The sequence below is a fragment of the Pempheris klunzingeri genome, chromosome 16 (assembly GCF_042242105.1).
Source record: "Pempheris klunzingeri isolate RE-2024b chromosome 16, fPemKlu1.hap1, whole genome shotgun sequence".
Taxonomy (NCBI): Eukaryota; Metazoa; Chordata; class Actinopteri; order Acropomatiformes; family Pempheridae; genus Pempheris; species Pempheris klunzingeri.
Genome location: NC_092027.1, coordinates 5,861,796 through 5,880,243, shown reverse-complemented (window position 1 = coordinate 5,880,243; position 18,448 = coordinate 5,861,796). Strand labels below are relative to the sequence as shown.

Sequence of the window (18,448 nt, the reverse complement as noted above, 5' to 3'; positions counted from 1 at the left end):
GCATACAACTTGAACACTTTTTCCCTGTTCGCCAGCTCAAAAATGTGGTGTTGTTGTTCCTCTGCAATAGAAATGCATCAAAGTAAAGAAGTAATTAATGAAGACAAGTGAAATTACAACTCAAGCAATGATTAACTCCCTGTTTTGACATTGACCAAAATCTGTGCCCCTGGGGGAAAGTTTCTCTCAATGAAAGACCAGATCCTCCCACGTGCAGGAACATGAAGCAGCTCGTCCTCTCTGTAATGACTCACCCATGCCGCTCGAGTCTTGAGCCTTAGCGAAAGATTTCTAGCCAGTAGCCAGTACGTTTGGCTGTCTTTCATCCGAATGACAGTGCCTGAAGCAATATGGATCTTGATCCGGGTTTCCCACAGTGAAGCAGCGGCATCAGTGGTCACTCAACACTTTTTTGATGTTGCCCTTCAAAGACTCGAGATCCCTCTAATCACAAAAAACATGACATGTACCACTCGCTGCAATGAATTACCAAGTCTAATTCTTAGCTGTTAATCTTTTCTGTCATTTTGTCGTCATTTCCCAGGGTACAAAGGGGGCTGAAAACAAAAATATCTCAAAAGCCTTTTTTCGTTGTTGCTGTTTAGAGGCAAGAAATAAGAAATGAGCGACCAAAGCAGCACCAAAGTATATGGGAGGCTGGGAATTTTCAAATGAAGATAAAGGAACTTCAGAGAAGATCAAGACATCCTGAGGGCAGATTTTGTCAGATGCAGGTGGAGCCGTTGGCTGCGGTCAAGCGGAGGGTCTCTCAGGTGCAGCTATTTTCATGTAGAGCCAAAGAGAGATCAAACCCTCATTCGCTCCCTCGATATAACTCGTGCCACTTCAAACAGAGTCGTTGTTTAAACTGTGATTGTGAACACCTGCCTGCAGAGAGCCATCAAAGGTGAGTCTCTGGGAACTCCTTGTTCTCACTACAAAGGGAATCAGACAGCCTGCCCTCGTGAACTCGGTTTGACTTCAGATTTGTGTACCAGCACTGCACCAAACAATAGAGTTTTAGTGGGTTTTTCAAAAAAAACTTCTGTTAGGCATACAGTTGATACGGTACTGGTGCTGTTGTTTCTCTTTAAGTCACTCAGATCAATCACATGGACCCATAATACAAGAGTTTGACAATCTTTTCATGTCAGACGTGATAAATTCATCCAGACCCACAAACACTTTTATGTGAATTGTGTTTGACTGATTGTTACTGATATTTAGTGAAAATACCTTTGTCCTTTGTCAAAATGACAAGAATCATTTGCAATGATTGACGTTAACCTCACCTCTAAAACTATCTCTGCTTAAAGGACAAATTCACAAGTTTTCAAGTTTATATTGAAACAATAGGAGGAATGCTTACAGCCAGATAAACCTGTTTGTTAATATGTATGTTAGTTGGTCATTAGTGAGCTTTGGGGGTGCTGGTAGGTGGATTTTGTCACCTTTGAGCAGAGGCAAGCTAGCTGTTTCCACCTGTTGGCACTGTTTGTGCTATGACGTGCCACCACTGTGTGATTTGAGGTTGAGGTCATTTTGTGTATTTATTAGGGTATAGTTCATATATTTTGTGTATAGATCAGTCTGATATTTACAGCATTAGAGTGTTGGTACACCAAAAAGATTGTGGTTTTTCAGTTCTTTGGGGTGGTTGTGATGCTAAACAATAGCCCTGCACACTAAGAACCTGCTTTAGAGGTTCTTTACTGGTTCTTCAGCTTAGTTTAGTTGGGTAAAGGTTTTCAAGTACAAGCTAAAGAACCAGTGCTTTTAATGCTATTTAGCATCGTTTGTGTTTAGTGTGTCTGAGTATTATAAGGAGATATATATATATATATATATATATATATATATATATATATATATATATATATATATATATATATATATATATATATATATATATATATACACACACACACACAGGAGGATGCTCCAATTTTATGTATATATATATATATATATATATATATATATATATATATATACACACACACAGGAGGATGCTCCAATTTTATGTTTCTGGTGTTGGTTATTGATTGGATTGACCACTCATAAACTCTTGCAACTTTTTTTGTGTTTCCAGATTCTTTTTATGCATTTAAATGGATTGTTTTAACTTCACTACCAAAGATAGACCAAAAGAAGAAAACAGAAACAGCTGGAAGACGACTGCATGTCTTTGTGTAATAGTGAGGCAGCAGTACCTTGAGTCATCACACAGCCGGTTGGTTCCAGTTAATGTTATCACTGTGACAGGGATGTTCGCCAGATGAGGGGGCTTTGCTGATGACTCACCTGAGTCATGGCCATCTGTCCGGGGGGGGGACAGAGACAAAAACATGCTGAGAGAAAGAATGACAGAAAGACCACAGCACCCACAGATGAATAGGTTTGAGGGGGAGACATCTCACCTTGCAGATTCAGTTACACCGAGCAAAAAAATGAACACAATAGGCTCAATATACGTGAGATCAAACAAAACCTTGGGATAATAGGTCCAAAATGCTGCAGGTCCGTACAGAACCTCAGGCTGACTCTGTGGGCGAGCACAATGCCAGCATGAGTCCGTCCAGGATACGGTGACGTCTCATGTTGCCCCCAAAAATCCCCGTTTGAGACAAAAACATTTGTCAATGCCTCCTCATTGGAAAGGGGATTCACACGGCCTTTGCAGATTACTCCAAAGCACTGACAGTTCAAAAGTATGCAGTGACAGATGTGGTGAAGCCTTTTCTTGGTGACACGCACATGGAGATGATAGCAGCATCAGTGGAGTCAAGAGTCAAATAGCAGAACTGTGTCATAAAGCCAAGCTGAGAGAAGTCATACATTGTAAATTTGACCACCTTCTCACACACTAACATCACGCTGTTGTCTTTTGTAGATGTTTAAACGTGGACATGATATTTGGAAAGAAAGAAATCCAGCCCTGTTATGGAAAACTACAGGCAGGGAGACGTTAGAAAAATGGGAGAAGGAATCCACCTACTGGCCAACAGGCAGAATCATCTGATGCAGCAGCTCCTTTGTCAGACATCCACCACCTCATTTCATTTATCAGATGTGCTCATGTGAGTGGATTTTAATATGGCTGTGTTTTGTAACACTGCTGTGTTTGAGTATTTAAGGCCTACAACCACTTGGAGTTGGCCGACTGCTGCCATTTCAACCATTTTAACTAAATATGTCACCATTTTAATACTTCAAACAGTTTTGACCATTAATCAGATTTAGCTGTTGTACTTATTTATCGACCACTTTTAGCTAACTATTTAAAAAATGTTGTGTCACAGGTGACTCAATATTTGGATTTTTTTTTTTTCTAATCAAAGCATAATCCTTATTTCTTTAATTTAGTTGAGCTACAATCTTTCCACTGCCGAAGACCCCCATGGAGTTCAAATATGCCTGGTTGGGAAACACTGATCTGATGGATCAAAGCATGCAGTTTTGCAGTCGAGATAAAATTTTAACATGACATTTTAATCTGCCCTATTCAGCAAGGATAATTAATTATGTTTTGACCTAATTCTGGTTTGACCTTTATTTTAGCATTCAGCCAGCAGTTCATTAAATCTACACGACACAGGCTGCATTTGATATGTTAATAACTTGTTTGTTTTTAATGTGCTGGAAATTCCCTCCCTCAACAAACAAAGCTGGAGTCTCTTGGGGATAAAAGGAAGAAAATTATCTTCCACAGTTTCTTTTTTAGGGTTATTAGATGACAGTAAACTAGAATAGTGCAGAGTAAATACGTCTTTTGTTCTCACATGAAATGCACGGAGATGGTTTAGATCAATTCAAAGATGCTGCAAGCTGTGGGAGAGTCAAAGGACTCTTTCATCCCTCTGCCATGACCATTGATGTGTCTGCTCCTTCATCTCCTCCACCCACGTCGCTCCGTCTCTCCCAACACGGTTCACTTTACCCTGCTGACCCCACACATCGGTTGACCGGACCAACCGAAGAACCACTTCCCCCATAAAACACACTGGGAATTCATTTTTACCCATTTACATGCAAAATGAATTCATGAAAAAGGCTGCAGGGGATGTGATTTACATTGTGATGCAGACATTTTTATGTAAAAACTATGACTTCTTACTCTCTGGATTATGTAACTCAGCATTTTAATTGTGGATTATATTTGTTTTCCATTAACCAGATTTCTTTAAGAGCAACTGCAAGTGTATTTTTTGCATGAAAGTGTTTAAACATAGATGGACTTTGACATTAAAATTATTTAGTGATGGAGAAGATTTATGGTGAAAGAATGCAGATTTTTATTTCACTTGTATTGAAAAGTTGATATTCAACCTTTTAAAATGAAGTTGATTGTAATGTTGTATTCTGTATGTATGGTTATAGGTATTTTTTTCATAGTATAGTATAGTATAGTATAGTATAGTAACATTTGTTGGAAAGGGTATCTTAAAGTGTTTTATATCCCCCAAATCAGCACAACCTGTGCTATGCTGTGATGACACTAAATAAGATGTATTATACTGCAGAATTCAAGAAATAAGGTAATTATTGTAGAAATATATACATTTAAATATAAAAATAAAGAAATAAAACTGTAGAAATACAGAAAGTACAGCAATTTCTCATTTTTAATCAGAATTGTGCAGCACAAAAAGCACAATAAGGTCCAAAAATGCTCACTACTGTTGTGGCCTGTCTCATTTAGTCCTTTTTACCATCATAACTTTCAAAAAGAGATCTAGGCAGCAAGCCTTGTCTGCCCTAAAACTTTGAGCCACAGCGAAACACCACGGAATAATGCACCCATAGACAGAGACAATGTCGCTCACTGTGCAGAGGGAAGTCAATGGATTCAGGAGGTAAAACAATGTGTCGCTGTAGTCCAAAGTAAACAGTTATGGTGAAGGAAAATGGGGGTGGTGGTACCCCGGGAGGCTCCAGTGAGATCTAAAGACAATGAGAATTTGTTAAGAAAAAGATGACGTCTTGTATACATTATATCTACGGTGATATATCGATCAGATGGTCAGTGTGTTGTGCTTTAATCCAGTCATGGGTCTGTTTAAATAATCTGAAGCAAAATGGTACAAACTCTGGTTAAATTAATGATGATAAAAACACTTTCTCTAAAGAGTTTCACGGTGGACAGCTGAGTCGATGGTGGATTCTGTGTGAAAAGTCAAGCTTTTACAGGAAACAAAGGTTGACATTTGCTCTGCAGACCAAACATCGCCATCATTGACTTTTTGCTGTCTTGTCTGCCAGTTTGCCCCCAAAGGCCACCTGAGTGAGGCAGCACATTGTTTTTCTTTGGTTGTGTCTCTCTATATGGAGAATAATGCATATAAATCAAAGCCAAATACAAAAAATGCAATGCAGGAATAATACTAGAGTGCTTCATTTTCCATGGCTACTTGATCCTGTATAATACATCTGAACATTTTCCTCATTTTTTAACAGAACATTTTCTTCAGACTAGACAGAGCAGAGAAAGCTGCAAGAGGACGTAAAAAAAAAAAAAGCAGTTGTGATGAAACAGGAGGTAAAGTAAGTGTTTCACTCTTTGGTCTTATCCCAGCGTATTAACCTGCATATACACGAGATACATTAAAACTGTTAAGTAATCCTCATGCATTCGGGGTACAATATTTTACACAGCATTGTTTTGCATGTTTTTGCCCATTTATCACAAATCTCACATCATAGTTACACATTCTTCCAACCATTTTGCCTATGCTATCTTCCTTTAACGATGCCTTCCTGCAGCTACGTGTACATTTTACTCCTAAATATTCCTCCAGACAGCTCATTGCTGATCTACCAACAATAGCTGAGCTTATAACATTAGTGTGCATGAATTCCCTCTTGATCCAGGAGCCTATTAAAACCCTCTCTGTTATCCTTTGCATTTGGAGGAAATTCTACAGATTCAAAAGATGTCAGATGTCAGACGTTTCCTCACCCTCATACCTCTGAACTGGGACACTTCTTAAAATACTGCACTCCTCAGAGAAATGTACCAGAACATCCTGCCTTTCCACATCCACGTTTTCCTTTCTGACACTCAACCGCGTGAGAAAAAGATGTCAGACAGGTGTAAAGCTTCACACAATTTAAAATAGCTTTCATCTGCTCGCAGATCCTGTCTTAATCCTACTGGGGCTGACAGGGCAACTCACTTCTCGCTATTTGCCTTGAGGTCTTCGTTATATTTTAGTCCGCCTCAGCTTCAAAAAGTGGATTTATTTCAACAAATGATTTATTATACTTCAATTTAATACTTTTGTGAGGCAAATTTGATATTTTTCTCCTTTTAAACACAACATTAAGACTCCCCATTCCTTTGTGCCTGTCTTACATCCATCCTATCACATTATTTATTATTATATCAGGCGTTTTGGGGTGACGTGGCAGGAGCCAATCAGCACCACGGAGAGCTCCTGCATCCATCCGTCGTCATGGGCAACGCCCCGGTAGTAGCTGGCACTTAACGTCATTTGATTGTGACGCAAATTTTTAAATCAAACTACAAAACAATAAAGATAAAACAAACATTACGTGTTGAACGTGTGTGTTTATACCTATAAACATTATGGAGCTGTGGTGCTGAGCTCTGATTGGCTGAGTCACGTTCGATGCCGTCACAAAAGGCTCGATTCTTGTCTGTCGCTTAGCAACCACGTTGTTTGGTTGCTCGTCAACGGATAAAAGAATAAAATTAAATATATCCACTTTAGCTAAAACTTGTTTTTTAGCTAGTCACAGCAGAAAAGTAAAGACCCCGTGCTGGTGGAGATAATTAGTATTTGATTTATGGCTTAATATCGATCCAATGTTGCTACGTAACAGTTTTTATGCGTTCTGTGTTACGCACGTTTTCACCTTCCTCTTTTGTTTCCCATTCATGAAGCGACGTCAGTGTCCCGGGGATGTGTCTCCGTGAGCTGTAACCCCCCCACCCCCCATTCAAAAAGCAGGGGACTGGCCCTTTAAGGGTTATGTAGCGGGGCTAGCCGATGTAGGACGAGCCGAGCCGGGCCGTGCGTCTGCCTGCCTGCCTGCCAGCCTGCCTGCCTGCCTGCGCTCCCATCGCTGCCATCTCCATCATGGCCTCCACACAGCCGCCGCCACCGACACCACCGCCGAGGATGAACCGACCAGCCAGCGGCCCTTCCCTTCCCGGAGCGGAGACGGACGTCAAGCCGAAGCAGAGGCACCGGTAGAGGCGAGCCGCGCCGGGTAGAGCCGCCTCACATCCCATGCCACCCCGGTCTCCTCCATGCCTTCGTCTAAAGCCAAGTACAGCTATTCGATAAAGAGGGGTGCGAACCCGGGCGGCGGCAGCGGCGGCGGCGGCGGCAGAAACATGACAACGAACCGGGATTATTCTGTTAATCTGTCGGTGCAGCAAGTGCTGAGCCTTTGGGTGCAGGGCACGACGCTGCAGCACTTCACAGGTATGCGGAATGAATGGTGTGTGCATGTTCTCTGCTGTCCACACACAGGGCTGCACTGCACTTTGGGTTTTATAGCGCGTCCATTTTAAAGCAGAATAAACCTACATGTGTTATATATCTCCTCACATGCTTTAGTGAGCAGGAAGGGCAGAGCTGAAAGATGGGGGGTGGGGGGGCATCTGTACCACCTCAGCCCCCACCACCACCACCACCACCACCAACCACCTTCACCACCCCCAGCTGGTGGATGCCGGTCCGTCCGTCCACAATAAAAATGCCACTCCTCTGTCCATGCGTGCGGAGTCAGTGGATGGCATGAAAATAGTCACAACATGCGGCTAATTAATCTCTCTGCTGCCTGAATGCGTTTTGGCTGTGCAGTAAATGAAATGTTGCCCCCCCCCCCCCCTCCATCCTCCTCCCTTTGTCTTGCAGTTGAGTAATGAAGGGGCAGTTAGAGGCAGCGTCCACAACTGTCTGTCTAGACTCCTGAAATAGTGAGGATGACTTTAAATCCATGATTTTCTCAATGGAGTTTTGAATGGGAGGGCCGGGCAATGGCAGATCTCTTGTGAGGGTATTATTAAGCTGTAAATATATGGTGGGGAGGATCATGATGGGCTGAGAGCTGAAGTGTCAGTTGTCGCTAGATGACAGTGAAATGAGGCGCTTCCCTCAGAGTTGCTGTCAAAATTATGTACACCAGAAAAGGGGAAAATGCCTGCAAGCTGGTTTTCTTGTTCCCTATTCTTCTATTTCATATGGACATGACTGACAAGGTTCCTACAGTGGAACATCTCTCTCAGGTAAAGGTGATGATTCTCACTTTTTCTTGAGGATTTGTGTTTAGGAGCCTTGAGGACGATGATCTCGGGTTCAAAACCTGGTCAGTGAAGTCCACATGAAATAAAAAAAAAAACAAAAACACAGTATAGGAACAAAAAAAGCACAGTGTGGGCATTTTATCTTTTCCTCTACAGGCAGGCCCGACTTCCTCAACAAGAAGTTGACAACAAAATTGCCTGTTTTAAACATTTTCAGCATTTTCTCACTGTCAAATGTATGAAAAGGGTGAAGTTCAGGGGAAGAAAGGTGACGTATAAAGGCACAACAAGTTCTGTCACATAAACACCAGATTAGAGACATTCTTGGATTCCTCCCTGCAGCGTGAGAGTGAAGCAAAGGCGGACATGTGGTCATAGCCGAGCTGGCACGTACCCATCTTATAAAACGCAGCTGACATCCTGTGTTGAGAAACACATCAAGCAAGAGCGAAAAAGAGGCAGTTAATGATGCTGACTCAGCAGGAAGCTGCAGCGCATGTAGAAGTTAGTGGAAGAGGAGCTGCAGCAGCGTGTAGAAAGCTGCAAGGAGCTGACGCCCGGATTTCGGCGAGCAGGGTGCATGAAACTGCCACCCGATCCCCCTGAACACCGCAGTTCACCAGCCAGGTGAAAAATGACCTCCCGAGACATAAGATAAGGTCAGGGGTAGAGCCTGTGAGCCGTGAACAAGAGCAAAACGCTCCCCCAGCAGATGTAAACTTTTGAGATACGCCAACCCCACCGGCCTTTCTCTCAGGCCCTGGGGAGTTCATCAGACAAATGGATTTCCTGTTTATGATTTGTGTGCAGTTTCACGTCAGCAAACCATAGCAGGAGCATAGTTTTGTGATTTGTAACTGTGTGTGCACAAGACTTTTATTTGCACGCTTTATGTTTCTGTACAGTCATCTTCAAAGAGCTGGTTCACCCAAATTATGAAAAACATCTGCATGGCTGACTAATGTGCAGATGTCATTGTGGTTTTATGTTTTCAAGGTTTCAAAATATGAAGCTCTCTGCAACTCCGTGCAAACACAGAGCAGGTGAATGACAGTGTGTTCAGCAGCTCTTTTCAGCTGCCAGGAGTTTTTAACTGGTTGTTTAACAGTCTGAGTTTAACACTGATGCTTCTATATGACCTACATAAGCTAACAAGACCATCAGCAAGAAGACTGGTTATATTGGCTATTTCGAGCCTGCCTGGCCTGTGCTCATGTAGCACGGGAGAAAACACTTTGTCAGCTTTGTCGCTCGCATTTAGAGCGCTGCATAATGGACGAGGATGTGTAGACTCGTGAAGTTGAAATTAGGAGTTATCTATACTAAACCTCCTCAGTTAGCTACAAAAACCTGAATAAGGCTGCAGCTGTTCTGGAGGGAGATCATAACTGACCATTAAGGGTTAATGTACAGCAAGCAGGTCATTATTGCAAAACGACCCCTGACAGGCCAGTGCAGGAATCTTGAATGATCCTGTACATTGTCCTGCTTATTACACAGCTTCATACTCAAAAAATCAATAATATGCCGTAGAATATAGATTTAAAAATGTTTTTATTGCTTCTGTCATCAGGAATGCGTCCATAGCAACGGTCTACAATAAAATAACAGACCGTTTAATGTCATAATCGACTGAATCAGAATCACGTCTTCACCAAAGCCATATAATAATAACACGCTGATAAAGACCATTCCCACTAAAGAAACATCTAAATATCACAACGTAAAACGTGTTTCCTGTTTAAAAAGTGCAAACGTGCTGCGATAGCGAGTACCCCTCCATCTTTTACTTTAGTGGTTAAGTCCCCCGTCTGACCCTGAGCGCACAGCTGATAAGTACGTGGTTTAGTTCACAGATTCAGAGATGTGATAGTCGGATGCTCGCTTGCCATTAGGACACAGTGTAGCTATTGTTAGCTACGTTTGCCGAGCAAAGCAAGTCAGATCAAGATCTTTATAGCACTTCATTCGGGAAAATACTTTTTGTCCACAGGGGCCGCTGAAATCAACACAAAATGAAAGATCCCTGTAGTAGCTTTAAGAAAAGTTAAATCAACATTTCCCTCCTACTTTGGAGGGTTCCCACCACCGACTACAGACCCATTAAATGTATAAGAGTGCATTGTCATTGCTGAAGTATTGACGAATCAAATATCTCTCTCTCTATATTGCGGCTAATCTTTGACCGAGGTTTGCTTCATTCTCTCGGCTCTCACGTCACACACAGCAACACTTAGCTACTAGATAGATAGATAGATAGATAGATAGATAGATAGATAGATAGATAGATAGATAGATAGATAGATAGATAGATAGATAGATAGATAGATAGATAGATAGAATAAACAAGTGAACCATAATAAGAGATAACTTTTAAGTATAGTGATTTAAAAGATGTTACTGTTTCTGCTGCCTTAGATCTTCAACCGAGTTCTAAAGCTGAACGGTTCATGATTCACTGGGCCGTGTTCGGGGCAAAGTCAATACAGCTTTATCAGTACCAGCCAGCCATGTCCCATCTCTCTCTGTCTCCTTGCACCGGGACAAATCCATCATTCTTACTCCTGACTGATGAACTCCACATCCCTGCAGAGCTCCTGCACTTTGACTGGTTCATGTTCTGCAGCAAAAACTCGAACCTCTTATCAAGCGACCGAAAAACATGATCCCCTGCCTTTTCTATGCTTCACTGCTGACAGATGAGCCAACCTGATCTGCCGTGCTGACAAAGACCTTGGTCGGTAGTTGCGGATTAGCGGAAGTTAATGCCGTGCTCTGGCTGTGTTTTGGCCGCTCGTATCTCTGAACGTGACACAGCACTCGAGCCGAGCTCATCTCTCACCCCATAGGTGCTGTTTCTGAGCTGTGACCACCCGCACTGCTGTCCCCTGAAATTAAATGTTCGGCTCAGCTTCCAACATCTGCTTAACTAAAAAAATGACCTGCCAAGAGTCATTTCTATATATCTAGTAAATAACCAGCCATGTATTTTCACCGAAACATTTCAGACCCACCAATTCTCTCTCTGTCAAGTTGTTAATTTATATCTTTATCACATCACATCAAGCTTTTTAATTCACCAAGAAGGGAAGCAGAAATCCCTTAAACTAAGTGGTTTGAATGTTGGTTTAAATGATAGCGGACAGCTTGGCAGGTGACTGTTACCGATTTATCCATCAACGACAGATTTGTGCCAATATCTTCAGTACCAATATCATGATGTAATAATACTTTAGTACAAGTGAAAGTCCTGCATTAGAAATTCCAGTAAATATGCAAAAATATTATCAGCAAAATCCACTTTAAGTATCCAAAGTCGAAGTGTAAAATTAGCATATAATGGAAATAATCAAGCAAAGAAGTATGTTAAAATTGTACTTTAGTCCAGTCTCAAAGTGAATGTAGTTAGATATTCACTGCCACTGGGTGCCAGACTGCGGGGACATGGCAGAGGTGGTTTGTGGGACATGTCCTCTGGTGGCCCCTCGTGCTCCTGTTTTGAGCATTGTGTTAATCCGTCCAGGCTTTAGTTGGGTGGCAGATGCCCAGCCTGTGCAACTAGGACCCGCTGAGGGATCCTAATGCAGCAGGGCAGAATAACTCTGGGTACTTTCCATTTGGTGAACACGGCTCTGCGCTTGCATGCAAGGACGTCATCGTTCACTCCATTTTCAGGAGGCATCAGTTAATCCTAATTATCAAATGTGTAGAAATAATGCAGCAACAATAACAGTTTAAAAGAAAAACATATTGTGTTATAGATTAGAACTGATAGAAATAACATAAATAGACAATTATAATGTGGTTGTTACAGAAAAAGCTGAATGGGCGATAAATATTCTAAAAAAAATATGTAGTGTACTTAGTTTATGAAAGACCACAGGTATAATAAATCTGATGTCCTCCTTAGACTCAGGCTGATATTATGATTAACGAATATAAAAACTGCTCTATTGTTGTATATTTGAATAAACACCAATGACTGTATATAAGATGTGGACATATCCTCCGTCAGAGGATGGATGGTTCCTCGAAGACCCACCTCTGATTGGTTGGTCACAGTGTAGTCCTTATTATCTGTTTAACTCTGAATGGGATCATACTAAATAAACATCATGCTGTGTTGAAGAACACTTTAAAGTAGCCATTGATGACATAAACTCATTAGGAAAGTGTTTACTGAGGTAATAAATCATAGACTTCCATACAATCAGACTATTTGCCACCAGTGGAGTCGCCTCCTGCTGGACACTGGAAAAAAGTGCAGGTTTAAGGCACATCAACATTTGCTCCACTGTCCACCTCTTTTATCCAGTTTATTCTTGACACATCTGTAGTTGTAGCCGAACAGTTTTTCACACTCAGCTGCTTGTAATTGCGGTCTGAATGATATGACGTGCACATTACATGAGCTCCTCCTGCGGGAGCCTCCTCTCTCCTCGTCTCCTCTGAGACACATTAATACTCTTGGATCATCCTTAATGACGGCAGACCTCAATTGATTTCCGGGTCATGAGCCAGAGGATGGAAGGGAGCATAATTAGCGGGATGGAAAGCACCCGCTGTTTCGTGAGACGTTTCCTGTATCCATCCCTCTGACTCTGCCATCCCCGGTCCTGTCACTGATGGCTCCCTCCTCTCCGCCGATGGTTGTAGAAAGACAGCAGTGGGAGCCGTTTGATTCTGCAGCGCGATCTAACATTGTGATGTGCCCAGTCATGCAGGACAAAGAGCCGCCGTGTGACAAGCGCTGTCACTTCTCTCTCCGCTCGGCTCCACAGCTGATGCTGGATCAATAAGTAGATGTAGGCGCTCAGTCGGCTGTGGAGCCACGAGGTTAGCTGTATATGCAAACGTCTCCCTCTGGTCTCAAGCACTGAGAAATCCTCTCTAACAGAATCGTGCCCTCAGATGTTTAAACTACACAACAATGTCACACTTCCTGTTTATGTCCCATCATCCAAACAAACACACACACACCACATTCCTGTACTTTGGATTGGTCTTTCTTATCCATGCTGGACGCCCCCTTCCTCACTCTTTTCTTCTAGAATAATCTCACGGCCAGCTGGCTTCTCCTTGCTCTCACGGTGCCAGTGGTGCAAAAGAAAGGCCCCTCGCTGGTGAGCACAACGAGGCCTGGGCTGTTTATGCAAAGCCGGTTTGTTCGATGGAAAGAAAGAAAGAGAGAGAGAGAGAGAGATGAGGAGGAAGAGGATGATTTTGAATGTGGCTGCCCTCTGATTTCTCATGAAATCAATCCTCTGGTATGTTTTCTCAGCGATAACTGTTGTGTTAGTGGAGCTCAGGTGGTAGTTTGGGGATTGAAAAACTTCTGCGTTTTGAGTTGAGCAGTGAAAAAGTGATTAGTGATGTAGTAATGTTGAATGGTTGATCTACAGTCTCTCACAAAAGGCAGCTGTAGACAGTTGTTTCAGACAACATGTTTCATTTACTGCTCATTGTGCAGCTCGTCTGAAATCCGACTCGGAGCGGTTTCATACATCTCACCTCAGGTACATTACCATGGTCGACTGCCTCCTTGATGAGCCCTGACTTAGAGCGTGGAGGCTGTAGATTGAAATCCTCCCTCACAGAGGTGTGCAGCTCCAGGAGGATCTGTGTATCCTGATCTGTAGCTGCAGAGGTCTGTAATGCGTAAATCTGTGAAATGCAATCAGCCAAACAGCAGGATAGCTTTTCTTTCTGAGCCATGAGATCTTTCAGTTTGCACGATGGGGATGTTGTGTTTTTACCTACTGTGACGGATTGATTTTCTGGCAATCAACTCATTGATTAATTGACTAATCACTTTTTCAGCTCTTTTCTGCAGCGCCACAGAAGACCAGTAAACTGACCTTCATGTCTAAAATCAGTGCACTGCTCCTTTAACCACCTTTCATGGTCGATCACCCTGATGATAAATGAGTTAGTCCAGTAGTTCCCAACCCTTATGGCTGTTTACTTGATGCATGCGTCTATCAAAGCTTCTCATTGTTTCATTTGAATCATTTTTTAAATCAGAACAGGTGACACTGTCCAACATTTCACACTAAAAAAAGTTTAGGGAAAAGTTCCCCGATGCAAACGTCCGCAGCTGAACTTTATTCTTCTTCTTTGCTGTCCTATTTTGTAGTTTCTCAGATTTATCTTATGGCTCCTTGGAGACGTCCCATCCCTTAGATTGATTCACTCTATAAAATGCCAAACAGTAAAAACACCCATCACACCTCCTGCATCTCCTATTATCCAACTGACTGCCCAACACCCACAGATAAGATAAGATATGGAGTTTACAGTTCTATTAAATAAGCAGCAAATCCCCAAGTTTGAGACACTGGAAGTTTTTTGCTGATAAATGACTTTGACAGTTGTGGAAAATGAATTTACATCCTTTATTTGAGATGCTGATACGACAGTGTAGAAATTCTTGATGAGTACCAAATGTACTTAAGCACTTAATATTGTTTTGTATATTATGATTTTAACTATTTTACAAACAGTTGCGCCATATTTTCTAATATTTTCTGAGCTGGTTATAAAAGCGTAATGTGAAAAGTAGGTTAGTAGGTTAGTAGTAGAATGGTGATTTTCATTATTGATCATTTGATATATTTATGTATAAAACATCAGACATTATCCCAGAGCACAAGGTGACACCATTAAATGTGACTTTAAGTGACATTAAGTAGACATTAAAATCTCTCACTTTTGAGCAAATGTTTGGTGGTTTTACTTGAAAAATGACATAAATAATAATTCGCCTAGCAAAATAGTGACTTAGTGATTTGACGAAATTGACGAATCGTTCCAGCTATTGGAGTAAAAGGTCCAATACGTGTATAGAATAGCACTTCTCTACTCAAGTCAAGTACCTAAAACTACATGCTAGGTGTGAGTTTGTCGCTCTGATGGATTCCTGAATGTGAGCTGAATGAAATGTCTCATCAACAGTCACAGTTTTCCGGCTGTATCTGACCAAACGTCCCGCCTGGGTTGTGTTTTGTCTCCCCGTCATCAGAGATGTGGTACTGGGTGTTCCTGTGGTGTCTCTTCTCCTCGCTCTTCGTCCACGGGGCGGTGGGGCTGCTCATGTTGGTCATGCTGCAGCGCCACAAGAGGGGCCGCCTCATCACCCTGGTGCTGGTCAGCGTGGGTTTCCTGGCCTCCCTCTCCGGAGGAGTCATCACCAGTAAGTCCACCGGTTACTCTACTCTTACTTTGTTCTTTCTTTTTTTTGTGTGTTAATCCTGTTTTTAGACCGACCTCAACAGCGTTTAAGTCAACCAGAAAAAGAGAGGAGGCGACAGGGAGGGAAAGAGAGCGGGATGTCGGGAGTTTGTGTGTTAACTCCTGTCAAATGGAGGGAGACAGGAGCTGACAGGGAGGCAACGATTTCTTCTGTGTTCTTGTTCACTTCTTTTTTTTTTCTTTTGGAAATGTAGCACAAAAAACTTCAAGTACGTCTGGGTGATACGGAGAAAATCAAATTATCGCAGTGTTTTTGGCTCGATCCAGTGCCATGACTTACAAAATGTGATGATCATTTTAGTGCAGCTTTCACAAGGTGCGTTCGCCCTTGAAGAATAACGGTAATATGTAATGTGGATGTACTGATTTGACACCGGGGTGCAGTAATGTAGCCTTTGAAGCAAGACAGTATTTAAACTCTGTCACATCACATTAGAGCTGGACACCAACATGGCTCCCACAAGGCTGAGTTACAAAACTGCCCCAGACCCTCAGGAGCCTGACAAATTAGTTTGCAGCGTGTGCTATAATTAATTTCTTATTTGTTAATACTTAATGCGCCACTCAGTCACAAAATAAACTGAACTGACAGGCGTCTTAAAGGGACATTACACCGATGTTACACATTAAAGTCAGTTTAGTAGTCATTGTGGCACTGCTAATCACTGCTGTGAGTGTTTGTTTGTTTTTTTAAATATGTCTTTCACAAGGCAAGGAAACACCCTCATTATTACTTGACCTTGAGGACCCATCTTACTTCAGGAGATACAAAAGAAAACAAAGTTCTCGAATGATAAATGAAGCCAAATATGAACTTTGCCTAAACAAAACTGTCTGAGATTCTGATCAAAGAATCAATAATGTATAAAGTTATGATCAGACGTCTCACACCAGCTTTTCATGCCACACATTTCAGCTGGCACCAAAATAGTGCTGCGGTTCAATACTGAGCCCCACATTACCATAACCCAAATCCCAGATTTCTCATTGTGGTCTCATGAATAAGTAGGGATGGTGGTTAAAAAGAAATATCATGGTATTAATGATCAATTATCAAGAATATCCTTCTGGTATTGATACATCGTACCATGTATAAAGTGGCAAATGTATGAAACACCCACCCAGAGTAACAGAGAGTGACCTCAGGGTGTGTAAATAGACCTAAATCTATCTCAGCGTAGCTCAATGAATCACTCTCCACCATAGACGTAAGCCGGCCCCCAAAATAGAAAGACGCTTTATTATTAATGTTAATGTGCAGCAATCAGGGAGAGCGGACTATTGACGGTGAGCACACACCCCTCAGTCTCACCCTGCATGTGTACACCGGCTTGGCTTAAAGTCAGAGCGTGGCAGGACAGAGCAAAGGAAAGGTCACGTTGTGTTAGTAAGAAGAACCATCAGCCTGTGAAGTATTTCTCAGTAACATTACTGTAAATGTCCATAGTTAAATGAGACTCCTTTGTTATATATATATATATATATATATATATATATATATATATATAACTGTGTGGTGTGTTTTGATCAGATGTTATTGATCGTGGTAACTTCAGCAAATATTCATCATCTATATGACATTCAGAATATTTCAATAGCATTTAACAACGTTTTGCTCTGTAAAGACTCAGTGGGATAATGGCGTCCAGAGCAGAGAATGAAGTCACAGTCCACCTCATAATCTGAGGTTCTCTGTCCTTGTGAGTGACCCATGAATGTATAAAGAGGGTGAGGATACAGAGCTGGAGGCGGGGCGCCGTTCATTCCTATGAAAGTTGCTCAGTGGCACATGAAGCTAAAAAAGTTCGACTTCCCAGGAGAAGAAGTACCCAGACGTTCCACTCTGTTGGGCCCATAGAGCGCAGTGTGCTGGCGTCTTGGGCCTAACTTCTGGTTAGCCCTCCGCTTTATCTTTAACTTTATCTCTCTTTTGTTTAGTTTGCACAAAAATCAGGCCATTCTGGTTTGCTTCCAGGATTCATAAAAAGTTCCTCTTGTTTCCATGACGATGGCCCAAACAGCACTTTGTGAGGACGAGCGTGAAAAACTGTAGTTGGAAGCTCGTCGAGTCAACGCAGTATGTGGCTGTGGCATGAATGATGTCCCACATGAGCGCTCCACCATTTTTTAATAAATATCCACACACAAAAAAAAGCCACTTGAGAGCAGAAGCGGCGAGAAGCTGCGCTGATGGATGAAAAAGATGAGGGAGGATGTGTTTGTCCTCTGTGCTCGTCATTGTGAATGGACGCTCTGTGGTAATGGTGCCAGGCCGTGACAGACAGCTGTGTTTGTGCGCCGGCCCATCTGTTAGCTCCCTGTGTGTACTAACGCTGGTGATGTGTGTTTTGTCTCCCTCAGGCGCGGCGGTGGCGGGGGTGTACCGCGTGGCAGGGAAGGACATGGCGCCGCTGGAGGCTCTGGTGTTCGGTGTGGGCCAGACCACCCTCTCTGTTGTCATATCCTTCTCACGCATCCTGGCCACCCTGTGAGGCGAACCCCGGACGAGCTGAAGGACGGACGCTGAGACCAGCGAGGATGAATCGAGCCAGAGACTCTTAGGTGCTCATCGTGGCTGGGTTTGTGGAGGGAGAGGAGGCCGAAACGCTCCGGACCTTTGAGGCTGGGTGGAGGAGAGAGCGCCCCCCAGTGTCTCTGCTCTGTTGCTGCCACAGTCACACTGCAGCTTAGAGGGAACTCAATGCAGGCCGGTTGTCTTCACGTCAGACAGCAGCACCAGGCGGAGACGGCGCCATCCTCAGCCTCTGGACTTGAAAGCCATGTTTTGGGTGTTTCCAGAGTTACATCACTTGTTTGTGCCAACAGCCTTCTCTGGGACATCTAGATGCCTTTTGTGGCCACTGACTCTTGAAGGCTTTTTGTTGCACTTGATGGGAAAAAAAACCCTCTTTTTTTTAA

The 18,448-nt window shown here is 42.6% G+C and overlaps 3 protein-coding genes across 3 annotated transcripts in view; 2 read left to right on the top strand and 1 right to left on the bottom strand.

The window, feature by feature from the left end:
* Window positions 1-18,448, bottom strand: part of nedd9 (neural precursor cell expressed, developmentally down-regulated 9) — a 142,240-nt gene that overhangs the window by 68,891 nt on the left and 54,901 nt on the right. The window lies entirely within an intron of this gene.
* The window catches only part of smim13 (small integral membrane protein 13), a 117,953-nt gene that overhangs the window by 78,333 nt on the left and 21,172 nt on the right, over window positions 1-18,448 (top strand). The gene's annotated exons all lie outside the window — the stretch shown is intronic.
* On the top strand, window positions 7,277-18,021 carry tmem170b (transmembrane protein 170B). The gene is made up of 3 exons (XM_070847089.1): window positions 7,277-7,454; window positions 15,300-15,470; window positions 17,891-18,021. Exons 1-3 carry the CDS (start codon window positions 7,277-7,279, stop codon window positions 18,019-18,021), a joined length of 480 nt encoding a protein of 159 aa, XP_070703190.1.

Bases quoted from the DNA above. Each gene is read 5' to 3' on its own strand.
- tmem170b (XM_070847089.1), top strand. From the start codon at position 7,277: ATGCCTTCGTCTAAAGCCAAGTACAGCTATTCGATAAAGAGGGGTGCG. The intron at 7,455-15,299 runs GTATGCGGAATG...CCCCGTCATCAG, and splicing joins GACGCTGCAGCACTTCACAG to AGATGTGGTACTGGGTGTTC. The intron at 15,471-17,890 runs GTAAGTCCACCG...TGTCTCCCTCAG, and splicing joins CTCCGGAGGAGTCATCACCA to GCGCGGCGGTGGCGGGGGTG.